At 35.6% G+C, this 14,615-nt stretch overlaps 1 protein-coding gene across 1 annotated transcript in view; it reads left to right on the top strand.

Moving 5' to 3' along the window:
• Nucleotides 1-52: 52 nt before the first annotated feature.
• Nucleotides 53-14,615, top strand: part of TBC1D16 (TBC1 domain family member 16) — a 32,485-nt gene continuing 17,922 nt past the window's right edge. The window contains exons 1-2 of the mRNA XM_085950002.1: nucleotides 53-1,208; nucleotides 12,430-12,626. Of these exons, the coding sequence (XP_085806128.1) occupies nucleotides 244-1,208; nucleotides 12,430-12,626 (1,162 nt within the window). The 5' untranslated portion in view covers nucleotides 53-243. The remainder of the gene's footprint in view (nucleotides 1,209-12,429; nucleotides 12,627-14,615) is intronic.

Here is a 14,615-nt window from a genome sequence, read left to right as displayed (position 1 = left end):
TATTTCAAGTATTATGAAATACGGAAAAGTTTATTTATGCAAGGCACGCGATAAAACGAGACAGACTATATTGTAGTAAACAGGATCAATATTCTTATCAAGAAAAGTCCTCAACTTGTAATGTTACCGCACATTGGCCCAGTGTTCGACTGCTGTTATTATAGTGTTAATAATAATTGTACAAACGCAGTCGGTAATAATTGAAAATTGTACAATATAAGAATTAATAAGAAATGTGAAACAATGCCTATCGGCAATATATTTCGGCGCGCTTCGAATTATATACTCGGATCGGAAACAGACGGTAAACATTTCGACGATTACGCGGATAATGAGATTTTGTTTTGCAAAAACAATGTTTGCGTCCATCCGCCGACGTTCGTCAGGCAGGAGTTTGACATAATTCACCATCCAGGATATTTGACCGTGAACACGAAAATATTCACCGACCAACACAACAATGTCAGGAGGCCCACGCTGTTTTTGAATTGGATCCCGAATACGACGTTGAAGAGATGTCCATCGACGGTGGAGAAATGTGCATCAGAAGCGAGGCAGATCACGGGGACCGTTATAAATACCGACGAAAGATTCACTGATAATAAATTTTCATATTCAGACGCATACAAAAACCAAAATAATTCAGATAATATTAACAAAAAGAATTTTTTAAACGAGTCATCGGCGATCGCTTTTTCTGACACTTCGGAGTCGGTAAGTTTAAGTTCGAATTCAGATAAATTCAGTGTTACTTCGGCTGAATTAAAAGTGAATGATGGAATCCCCGGACGTGTCACTAGTCCTGCTTTAGAAGACGGATATTGCTCAGATCCAAATCGTTTATGCGAAGACGGTCAGAATATCCGCGGAGAACCCAGAGAGATAATCAACGATCTCGATTCAGAAATCCGACCCCTGCTTCCTGGCGAAATAAAATCAGACTTATCGGATAAGTGCATACGGTCTCTCTCGATGACCTCTGTAAATATAACCATAGCGAATCCGACGATTGAGAATGTCGACCTCACTCCCGATGGGCAAATGTCCGACAGGTTTGCGAGATCTCTCTCCCTCAGCTCCTGCGATGACAACAATCCCAACTGGATGTCCACCCCGGAGTTCTTGGCGCTGAAGCATAATCTAACCTTCCCTGAAAGCGTCACCGCATCTCCTGTTGTCCACAGAAAATCGACACCGAAATGTCGAAGGTAAGAGTTTATACGAATACATTCATTTCTGGTAGTGATACACATCGTCGGTGGTCCTGAAGGGGCCCAAGGCACTGACTGAATAATTTTGAGCCCCACACGATAATAAATAACAGAAAACCCATAAATTCCAACTATTACCAACATACATGGTAAAAATAATGTGTTTTTTTTTCTCTAACCATCCGATTAGGTAGATGACAGTGGTGACACATAATAATATAATTGGTGTATTTATTGTGTACAAGTAATTTAATAAGTACATGACTGGTTTGAACTGTTTCGAGGCCCCTTTAAGTGGATTGCGTCATTGGCGTCAAAGAAAATCGCCGCTGGTCTTAAGTCTGAATTTTTTTTTTTCATTTTTTATTCACTTCATTTGGAGCCAGGGTATAGTCGTGTTTGTGATGTTATCCCACTAAATCCGTAATTATTACTACTTCCCACCACATTCAGGAGCTTCTCAGCGGCAGTCCTCGTAAAGATAGTGGTTAAATCCTAAAAGTTGTAATATTAAATGTTTCTAATATGGTTTCATAAAAATAAATAGACTGAATTTCTACCCTTTAGAGTTTATACATAGTTAGACGAATGTTATCCTTCAATAATATTATGTACATAGGTAGGTGGGTACTTACTGTTTCTATGATAATAATAATTATTAGGTAGGTACCTACCGTTAGCATGACTATTCTAGGAGTAGAGCTATAGGAATTTTATTTATTAATTTCTTTATAGTAAAAATTCAAAAAATCAAAATATTCATATTAGATTCTAATAAGAAATTACCATAGGTACTTATAATTAATAGTAGACATTTTTTTTGTGACTTGAATCGAATGACTCTTGATTGTTTGAGTAATCTTACATGATTCATGTCATCGACTGGAAATCAAAATAATATCAATATTAGTAATGCCGATGACGATGGTAGGTATACAAATAATCAGCGCTCGATATAGAAACGTTTATGAACCGGAAGCGCTCGATAATTTTACGAAAATATTAATTTGCTAGTTTTTTGTTATATACCAACCTAATACCAATTTTAGACATTATTATTATTTAAAGCCGACTTTCTTAAGAGCGTACTTCAGTGAAACGGCAAATAATTTTCAACATTAGGTGCGACGAAATTTGGCACTCGTCGCCAATCGGAGACCGATAGTAGAGGTGTGCGCACGTCGATTTGTTTTGTCATGGCGTCGGATGAATATATTTTTAAATCGTGTAAAGATGACTAAAAAACTTTACGTATGTACTAGAAAAATAAAACATGTCAATGAATATACTATTATTATTAGTAATATAACAATAAACATAACATTAAATGGACGCATGTTGAATTTTTATGACAAATTATATTTCGTTGCGCACGCGTCATTTGCACAATCTGCGCACCGCCTATCCACGATATTTTTAGACCATGCCTCAACTGAAGTATAGCCTTAACAGCGCTCGAAATGGAAAAATTTACGAACCGGAGCGCTCGAGAGTTTTCTGAAGATTTTTACATAGTAAAAGTTTGTGTTTTTTTTCATAAAAATAAGTGTGTTAGATTTTCTATTATATGGCATATCCAGCTCAGACGGTCAAATTATTTATTCCACGAGACGGAGCGATAATTTTACCGATTTTACGAACAGGAACGGCGCTCCGGTGCGTTCCGGTCCATTTCGAGCCCTGAGCCTTAAGAAAAATAAATTTTAATTGCATAATTGACGTACCTACTTAAATAATAACTTGATTGTTTTATATTCTATAAAAATAATTAAATTTACCAACGACATCCGTCGTATATGTAGGAATGTATTATAAATATATACAGAAATACACAGCGTCATGTGTTTTTAACTATTGTATCGAATTATTCAGTGTGGAATGCAGATTTTTTGTATGGACTTTACCTCACGTAACCTCAGCCCGTCTACCGCAATTTAAGCAATACGGTAAGCTCTAAAGGCGAAGTCTAAAACCTATGCGCATAATATTATTGTAATTTCTATGGCATTCAATCCAAAGATATTATAATATATTGTTTTTAAAAATAAAAATTATTTTTATCTAATGGATTTTGATGTGTATAAATGTTTAAGAAAATACATAATATAAACTCATCGTTCAATTTTATATCGTCAGTGAGCTATTGAAATTTCATCGAATTAGTGTGTCGATGTCATAGTCTGTACCTATTTATTTATCAGTCGTAATATCGTATTATATTCTTATTTTCCGTAAGTATACCTGACAAATGTGCTCTTTTTCTCGATCTCCACAACCTACCTCTTTCCGACTTGGCGACTGACTACTATATATTTGGACGGAGAACGCTTTTTAGCGCCGAAACCGAAAAAAACTATTTTTTTACGAAAAATGTGCTGTCAAAAATGGTATTATTACTTTTCCTTCTTTATCTGCCACATACAAGCAGTACATGGTTTGTATGTCCCCATAGGACGTCATTGCTTTGTACTTATATATAATGTATTATTTCCAATAGTTTAATTAGCCAAATTAGTAATATTATACAATATCAACAGACATTGAAAATGTCGGAAGGTGAACTCTGGGATACTAAACCAAATCCTATGGAATGGTACACAAATCTCATTAATCGTAATATTAAGATCGCGTAAATACTTTGTAACAAAACAACACAAAATCTTATTATTGTTTGTAGAAATAGGTGTGTACGTCATGACGTCAAGTTACTTATTAAACTTTGTTACTTATTGAATGTAAATGAATGTAATGATTGTCATAATAATCTTCGAACCGGAGCGATATTTTAAAAATTTCCACGAGATGGAGCAGTGGTTTCGAAGATTTCATGAACCGAAGCTATGGGTGCGTTCCAGTCCATTTCGAGCGCTGAAATATGTACCTACTATGTAAGTCATACTTCCATACCTAGTTGTAAATTATACATATTCACATTATTTAAACAATATTATATTTATTATAACGTTTGATCAATTTTGACATCACCTAAAATATAATATAGCATACAATATCTATATTATGTTATTATACAATCTATATAAGTAATTATTGAACTAATTACAATAACATAGCGTTCATTCGTAAAAAGTGCATGAAATTTAAACACAGAATATAACATTGGAAGGCCAGTGAAACCTCGTTCTATTTTACCTCTGCATAATATGGTTAGTTATTTGAATTTACCACTCTTCTATACAGAGCCGTATTTACTATTAGGCTAAATGGAGTCCCCGAATTATAGGTCCCACGGGGACGAAAGGTAAATTGACGAAAACCATAAAATAGCGGATAAGCTTGTACAATGTTGTGAGTTAATTCAAGGGGTCGAAATGTCAAAAATTACACAAATTTAGGAATTCATAAAATATGGAAAACCAACTTAAGGGCGCAGACACTGTTATCATGTAAGTTTTACGTATGCAGTTCATCGTGGGACACTTATTCGTGCGCCGCAGTACGTGAAACATGAGTTCGTATAACATTTTATCAAATGACGAGTTCTTCGTTGAACATTTCACCGTGGAATACATTTGTACGTCTCTTACGAAATACGGCGATAGTTTGAAAATAGTACTGTTCCAATTAGATTAACCCTAACCTAACCCAGGATGTAATATTGGGGGGGGCAAGGAGGAGAATGTAAATTAGTCCCATAGGCTCTTTTTCTTCTTCATATAACTATTTTTACATATTTTCACAATACACGGCGGTATATTTGTACAGTTTCTCCTATTTTTATTATATTGGAGGCATAACGGCGGTAACCGTTGAGCGTGTCATCAGCGACTGGCGGATTGGAAGTGACTAACAGCGACAATGCTGGACATGTGCGCCTAGTATGCTAAAACATTACTCAAATATTATCGGCTGTGCTACCCGCTTGGTCTAGAGAGCTGCACTATTTATGCCGAATTCCACTAGAAAAAACTTTCTTTTGACTACACTACCACCGACTAGTGGGTGTAGTCGCTCTTTTCGCCGAACGTTTATCGTCGAATTTTGGTTTTTTAATATTGAGGTTCCAAAATATTAATTGAAAATGGACAAAAAAAGTATTAGTGCATTTAACTTATACACAAACCTACTCAACACAACACAGCCTAATTTCTCGTTTATCGGTCTTTTGTCTATTGCACTCGGTGTACCTACACCCACATCCAGAAACGGGCCCTCAGGCTAGGATATTTGGCGGCCCCCCTACCTACCGCTAAGATTAAAGGCAGTGTGAAATACTACATTAACGTTTTTCAAATAGTACTTATACAGTGAATTATTGGCGATTTTTAATACATCTACTTTAATAATGGAGCTGTCAAGTATTGACACATAATAATAAGAAAATATATTGCACAATTATATAATCTAAGACTTTTTTTACTATTAAAGCTAATTTATGATGTGTGTTTATGCCACCCACTTATCTGGTCAACCCGACATGCCGAGCCCCCCACAGCCCGGGCCCCCAGGCTAGAGCCATGTCAGCCCTCTCCATCCATGACTTACACCACTCCGGAATTCGGGTGGAAACCGAGATTTTTTTGACAGTTCCATTAAGGATTGGGTTTCTAAAAAAACCCGACATTAGTGTTTCGAAATTTTTATGTTAGAAATTTTTGCCATGTTTTTATTTGTCTAAGCCAAGGTATAGTTTATTGGCTTTCAGTTTCAATGTTTAAAATCATTCTAATAATTTTCATGTTTGGGGGGTTCCAGGGCCCCTTGCCTGGGTGCGCCACTGACCTAACCTAACCTAACCTAGAAAAGACATCTCATAAAATTCGCCACATGTTGTACCATACGTACAACTATAATACTCCACGGTGAAATGTTCAATGAAGAAATCGTCATTTGATTAAAAAATGTTACACGAACTCATGTTACTGCGACAGTGCGACGCACGAATAAAAGTGTCCTGCGGTGAACTGTTTACGTACAAATTTCCGGATACGCGCAGACACTGCATTGCAGTCGATGTGCGTCAGTGGCGAGGGGTGAAGATAGGCTGTTAAAGTATGTAAAGATTCTAATCGGGTGCAATTGGAATAAAATAATACCTGCGTCAACACACGTCTACGCACGTCAGTTGCTAAGGGTGGACGTAGGCTGTTAAGATCCGACATAAATAGTGCACACTACATTTTGTCAGTCAAACGAATTTACTTTCATTGAACTAAAACTACAATCTGTAGATAATTGTTGTTAGTTTTTAAAATACTATTAAATACTGCCTAACCCTAACCCAAGCCATAATAGATAATAGTCAAAAAATAGTCGGTCATCTATAAAATATCTAATTTAGATATTTTATAGAATAGATAGAAGAATACTTTTAATTGATTATGGTTTGGTTAATGAATTAAAAAAAAAACTAATACCATCTGCAATATGTACTTATTCTTAATTCAACGAAAACAAATAAGTATGACTGAAAAAGTGTGCACTATTTTTGTCAGATCGCCCATAGCATACCTAAAACCATAATGGTTTGGTTAGTCATGGTTTAATTGAATTTTAAAAACTAACCAATACAATTTTATTTGTATTCTTAGTTCAATGAAAATAAATAAGTATGACTGACAAAGTTTAGTGTGCACTATTTATGGCGGATCTTAACAGCCCACCTCCATCCTTCGCCACTGCTATTATTGTTTGTTATGCACGAATTCTTTAAGTGGGTTGGTCGTTTCTTATAAAATACACACTATTGGTGTAACTAACTAACACAGTTAACCAATACAATTTTATTTGTATTCTTAGTTCAATGAAAATAAATAAGTATGACTGACAAAGTTTAGTGTGCACTATTTATGGCGGATTTTTACCGCCTACTTCCACCCTTCGCCACTGCTCTATTACTCTATTGTATTTTTGTAAATAAGTAGGTAGAGTAGGTACTTATCTAAGAAGGTACCGGTGTGTCAATGTTTTATTTTTTGGCTCATATAAATAATATAATACGTGTAGACATAAACAGGCAGTCATAAACTGGTCGCTCCCGAATTCTTTATGTTTGCTGTTGGAATTTTCATTAGAATTTCCATTGAAATCTCCCGGTGAGAAATATGCCACTGGAATTTACCACTCCGTCAATGTGAAATGTGGAATAGCGCCATTTTCTTTGAGTTTTCGAGGACGATAGATAAAAAATAATCGTTCGCCATTTATTTTCGTTAAGTTATATACTTATAATGATAAAGAAGTGGCCGTACGCGCGTAAGTAACTGCATTTTAAAATAACAATGTCATTGAACTAAAACCGGGCGATAAAACATGTACCTATAGCAATTCTGACAAAGCGTGTAAATGTACGCTTTTCAGGGTGACTCATTTACTTCGATTATCTTTTTCTTCTTCGACCATGTTCGCCCCACGGTGACACCACACGACGCCTCCAAGAATCCTTATCGCTCGCCAGCAGCGTTGCCAACTTTGCGTTTTTCTTGACAGATCTATCATTTTGCGAAATACGCACCTGGCGTATGGCGTTAAATCTAGCGTTTTTCGACATGGTAAACAGCTTTTTAAAAGCTAGAATATTACACCAATTTGATTGAAAATCAACATGCTAGCCTCTTGTAGGTACCTATGTATTTTATCTTACCCTTACCAATAAATTAACCTACCTGACTATGTTTTGGTTGTATGACGTAGATATTTATTAATCCATATATTTTGTTCTCGCAAAAGAATGAATTATTATGACCTTTTTAAAGTGTTTCTAAGCTAGTTGCTAGTAAAGTTCTTGTGTTAATTATAAGAAAATTTAGCATATTTTTTTCTGCCAACTAGCTTATTTTCTTACCCCATCTACCTACGTTCCTACCACCACCTGTCATGTATGTACAGCCGTGGATATGCACGGCCGCCTTCCATGACGCTATAAACGTGTCTGAAAAAAGTTATTTTAAGTGCTCATTCCGTCCCGAGACGGAGCCGCGCGGGACTGCTGCTGCAACCATGCACCGTAGTGTTTAAGAGCGTACATAAGTGAAACGGCAAATAATTTTCAACACTATGTGGAACGAAATTTTGGCCGCGTTGCCATTCGTAGAGGGTTAGTCGACCTGTTCGCACGTAAATTTATTTTGTGATGGAGTCGGATGAATATATTCTTAAATCGTGTAAAGATGACTAAAAAACGTTCCGCATGTACTTGAAAAAGAATGTTGTTGAGAACATGTTGAATTTTTATGACAAATTATATTTCGTTCGGCTCGCGTCAATTACACCCGCGACCCGCAATCCGCGCATCGCTAGTCACGATCTTTTTAGACCATGCCTCAGCTGAGGTATAGCCTAAAAGAAGGAAATGAGAAAGAAAGAAAAATTGGACTTGAAAAAGAGGAGTCGGGACTACCCCGCTCCACATACGACGCTGCAAATTTCTCTTATCGGTGAGAATCATTTCTGTGAAACAACTTTTTAAACATCTTCATCAAGTCCCGGACATTCAGATAGCACATGCGGGCATGACCACCAAGACGCTGATCACGTCCCCGAGGACTGGGCGCTGATGGGATCCTAGCGAGCGGAGCTGTTTGCCAAGGTTCGTTCACACACGGGCGCAATTCACAACGCCGACTTGATATCAACCAAGTCCAACTTTGAGGCATTTCAAAGTTTGCTACGTCGTATGGAAAACGGAATAATTCCGTTCCCTCCTTAGGTTAATCACTTTCAACTCATGGCTCCTCTGTTTCGGCAGAGTTTCAGTACAGAGGACACTTCATGTCACTAAAGATAAATGACGGCAGAACAAGTCAAGTTTATTTTCTAAACTCTCTTTAAGCACCAAGGTGCATTGTTGCTACATATTGGTCCCGTGCAGCTTCGTTTCGGGACAAGGAAGTGTGGTACAAAAATCTTTTCATTCTGACACGTATATAGCGTTATGGAAGGCGGACGTGCACAAATCGCGGCAGCATATACAATATGGGATAACATAAATAAGTACCTATATCAAAACCACTAGCAAACAAAGGCATACTGATTCAAAATTTAAACAATATTGTTTTGTAACAAGTCTTCCATGATGCTAATAAGATAATTTTAAATGTGTTTTTAAAAACTATTTTTCCAATTTAATCCTAAATAGCTTTTTCAGAAACGTGTCGTTCTAGTTTTTTCCCCCGGAAATACTATACTTACTTAATTATACTACACAGGCCTCGAATTTTAAATGTTTTATACTTACTTACTAAAATATCTATTTGGTGCAGCGCTCGAAATGGAAAAGTTTACCAACCGGAGCGCTCGACAAATTTTCTGAAGATATTTACATAGTCATCAAATCATGTGTATTTTATAAAAATAAGTGTGTCAGATTTTCTATTCTATTGCCTATCTAGCTCAGACGGTCAACACATTTTTTCCACGAGACGGAGTGATAATTTTACAATTTTCACGAGCCGGAACGGCGCTCCGGTGCGTTCCGTTTCATTTCGAGCCCTGATTTGGTGGCAATTAAAACCCGACTTGAATCTATCGTTACAGTTTGTTTTTTTATATATATATTGTGGTGCGCGAAATCACTTAGAACGCGGGACCCGATTAGGCACAATCGGTCCAATCCCTCTAATACCGAGCCTGTTTTATTACACGTGATGTGGATTTGTCAGTATTTGGAAATTGACGACTCAATTATACAATGTGAATACTTATTAACAATATTGTATTAAATATATTGATAGATTATAACGGGTACGATGTTAGACATATCATTAAGTATGTACACATTAGCAACACTCTAATGTAATAATGTCAATCATCTGCTAAATGTACACATATTATGTTTGTATTTGCGCAGTGCCGAATGATGGAGATAGCTGTTAAATAAGATCCGACACAAATAGTGCACATTATACTTATTAAGGTGATTCATCAGTGAAACGCCAAATAATTTTCTACCATAGGCGCGACGAAATTTTGCACTCGCTCCCATTCTGAGAGAGCATGTAGAGCTGGAAGGACGTCATTTTGCTTCGTGATGGCGACGGCCGTAATAATTCCTAAATCGTGTAAAGATGACTTAAAACGTTACCCATTTACTTTAAAAAGAAAACATGTCAATGAATATATTATTATTGTCACTGATAAAACAATAAACAGAACATTAAATGGACACATGTTGGATTTATAAGACAAATAATATTTGGTTTGACATGCCTCATTTGCACCCGCGACCCGCAAACCGCGCATCGCCTAGCGACGATCTTTTTAGACCGTGTCTCAACTAATGCATGGCCACTAAGACTACAAATTGCAAATAGTGTTGGTTAATTTTTGAAATTTAAAGTTTAGTCAAAAAAATATTCGTTTATCTATAAAATATCTAAAATTATGCCATTAAATCATACTTTACATAATATACATAATTTTGGTTCTTTTATAAATGGAAGAATATTTTTTTTATCTATTATGGTCATTATTATGGTTTAGTTTGGACAGGGTCTAATGAATTAAAAAAAAAAAAAAACTAACCGACACCATCTGTAATTGTATTATTAAGTCAACGAAAACAAATACCTAAGTTTAACTGAAAAAGTGTGCACTATTTTTGTCGGATCGCCCATAGCATGCCAAAACTATTATGAGTTAGTTGATTGAGGCATGGTTTAATTGACTTTTAAAAACTTACAAACACTACCTGCAATTTATTGTCTAACTTCAATGAAAACAAATACTTGCGTATTCTTAACAAAGTTAACTGTGCACTCTTTATGTATGCTGTGGCACCAGGGCTCGAAATGGACCAGAGCCCCGTTCCGGTTGATGAATTCCCCAAAATTATCGCTCCACCTCGTGGAAAAAATAATTTAACCATTTCAGCTAGATATGTCAAATAAGAAAAAAATCTAACACACTTATTTTATAAAATATACATAAAATTGATAACTACGTTAAAATTTTTGGAAAATTACTGAGCGCATAAAATTTACCATTTCCTACGCTATGTACCCATATCCTCTACAGACAGAGTGTGCGAGGTGACATTTTTACAAGGATCGGCTATCAGTCATTCCCACAACTATTTAAGAAATGAAAATACAGGTGATGCAAATGAGAACAATAATTTCCATCAAAAAAGGTAACACATGTATTTCACGGGCGCATATAATATAGAATTCAAATTTTCCGTGATATCAGAATTAGAAACTATACCACGTAAGGACAGGGAAAAGAGCAAAAGTGACTTATGAGCTTCAAAAGAAGGAAAGGCGAGCATGGCGTGAAGAAAGCTAGTTGGAAAATACTCGTTTGAGAAATTATCAGAATGAAAATAGTTATATATTATATTGAAATAAAGATGTCGAAGAAATTTCTTCTGGGCATGCTCTTATTTTCAAATACCATGACTGTAATGGTCGACATTCAATCATGTTAAAATGATATGACACAAAAATAAGCTACCAGGGAACTCAGAAATAATGGGAACCGAAATACATAACGGGTAAGGCGATAGCTGGTAATCGACTCGAGTAAGGAACAAACCGGGTTAAACTTACACACGTGTCAAGAATACGTTTTACGTCGAATACAGAAAACTGCTCTCGGTTTATGCATTTACGCTCATTTAATGTTGGTGTATTACACACTATTGTACGTGCATAATGCGTGCTTCATTTTCGTAGGACACTCACACATTCAAAACCCTGCATCAAGATGCGGCGTATTGAATATAATAGCCTATCGGTATTCTATTTATGATCTCTTCTGTGTGAGCTACCCTCGCGGAATCCAGCTGGGAAGCGCAGTCAGCTCTCGAAATGAACCGGAGCACAGTTCCTGTGTTTACACGAAATTTGTCGGAATCATAGTAAAAATATACATATTTATGACGTGGCGTAAAGCTCGATTTTTTGTCTGTGGCGCCGACAACGTTATGCCCTAAACATGCATATTATAAGTTTAAAGACAATTACCTAGTCCGTTTGATCATCGGAGGTGGCAGATATATATCCTATGCATATAATACGTGTACAAGCATTAAATAAATAATATGTTAATATTTTCGGGAAATTATCGATTGGACCTGTTCGTAATTTTTTTCATTTCGAGCGCTGGAAGCGCTGCTATATAGTAGGTACTACTGCATCGCTATAAAATCGAACATCAATTATTATTTTATCTTCTATTGTATGATCATTATAAATAAATCTAGCGTAGTCGTACATGTAGAATCAGGAGATTGAAAGTTTTTGTATTGTTTTGTCTACAGGTTTTGTGTGGATCTCAGTCAGATGAGGTCGCTGCGGCTATTCTTCAATGACGAGAGCTGCACGTGCGGCCAGCTGGTGGTGGCATCGAGAGAATCTCAATACAAGATCCTGCATTTCCACCACGGAGGGCTCGACCACCTCGCGCAAGTCCTACACCAATGGCACTCGCTTCTGCACAACATTAGACTTACTCCTGGTGAGAATACATTCTTTCTTTTCTTTACACATGTCCGTTTCTTGGGCGGGCCATATGAACTTCTTGCACTCGCCAATATTATTGATATTCGAAGGTTCAATGAATTACTAGATACTGTAAAACAGTACCGTCAGACTTCGAGTGGGTTCCTTTTTTGTAGCTTTTTTGCTAAAAAAAGATTAAGCAGCGAATTTAGAAAATTCTATTCCGGCTCAAAGTCAAGATTTTCTTTTTTAGTTTTTCTTGCCAAAAAAATCCGTTCCGGTTCATAGTCGAGTTTTTTTGGTTTTCTGGTCCAATTAAAATTTCCGTTCTAGTGCTTACCCAAGGGAAACTTAAGAGTTTCCATTTCTGATCAAAATCGACAGCTTGTTCCCGTTTCAAATTCCCTTTATTATTATCTTTTTACTCATTTTTCTTAGTAACAATTTATGGTTTTATTTAAAAATGACAGTCCAGAATTCTCGATCACAACCTCTACTAGACTCCTTACTGGTCGTTGGATTTTTATATTATGAAGGTCTTGAATTAATAATTTGCACTCTCTAATTGGTATACGAAAAAAATGATTTCCATCCGATTCTTTCTCTATAAATCGGTGAAATCAAGAAGGGAACAGAAAATGGTTGACGATACACAGCATTTATTACAAAACCGGTGGTATTTTTTATTACAACGTTTTTATTAGCTCGTATTCTTGTTTGTCCGGCGGTTGTTTGTCCAGTACAAATCTTGCAATCGATTTTTAACTAACTTCCCGACTAGCTAGACATTTGAAACTTTTAAAATATATCAGAACACGATGCCAATACATTCTTTTAATACTTTTAGTTATCCTTATGCGGAATTGAATTCATTTTCAGTTAATTTTGTTTTGAATGAAAAGTTATTTCTGAAGAAATCCGTAATCCAATCCACAATAATTGGTTGCTAAGGGGGTGGTCCTAGCAACTAAATTAATAATATATATTATGTGCGTTACTATGGAAATCAATATGAAATGTCAAAATGACATTTCAGTATTATTTCTATCAAGTACAAATTTTTTTGAGTCAAGTCAAGTTTATATGATTCAACAGAAAATTTAAAAACGTTGTAAGTACGTATATAAAAAGTTCTTTTTATCTTGTAATTATTTTAACATTATGTTCTTTTACGTGATATTATATAATGATATTAGTAACGTCAGTTAACCTCCCTTGAATTGCTATGTCATGTCATAGGTTATACAATAATAAATGTTCTAATACCTAAATTTAATAACATAATCTCGGCCTTTTATCGTTTGTATGACACCCGGCCTAGTTATTATAAAAACCGATCGATAAAATTCATAATGTCATGCTGACACGTAGGCGGTTGCCATCTACTTGGATAGTACCTACCTACCTATTTATTTTCAATATCAATCAAATCGTAATAAAATGAATATCCATTATATTGGTAGATATTCATCTATAATAATATTCAGTTATAAAAACGACATCGGATGGTGCCTACAAACGAAAGTATATAAGTACGTAGATGTATTTCTATTAGGGATTTTCCTCTCCAGGTATTGAAGACGCTAAGATTAGCGAAAACATCAAATAATTTAATTTAAATTTTTTCAGTGTTAATAACAAATAATTACAAGATAAAAAGAACTTTTTATATACTTACAACGTTTTTAATTTTTCTGTTGAATCATATAAACTTGACTTGACTAGCTTAAACGATCAAAAAAATTGTAAGTACTTGATAGAAATACTGAATAATGAAATGTCTTTTCATATTGATTTCCATAGTAACGCACGTATATATCGCACCCGGGGAATAATAGTGCCACAAGTCCAAATTTGTCATTTTTGAGTTAAGTATGCAGAAATGTTCCTAGATATCATTTCTATCCGCACAAACAGCGGCATAATTCTTAAAAATATAATGGTGCCTTAAAAGCAATTTTATCATTATTATATTATAAAATTTTACTTAAATTCAAGCAGCAAT

The sequence above is a fragment of the Rhyacophila brunnea genome, unplaced genomic scaffold (assembly GCF_057557595.1).
Source record: "Rhyacophila brunnea isolate RB1 unplaced genomic scaffold, BYU_Rbru_1.0 scaffold_22, whole genome shotgun sequence".
Classification (NCBI taxonomy): Eukaryota; Metazoa; Arthropoda; class Insecta; order Trichoptera; family Rhyacophilidae; genus Rhyacophila; species Rhyacophila brunnea.
Note: the sequence above shows the minus strand (reverse complement) of the source record. Positions and strands in the feature narration are given on the sequence as shown.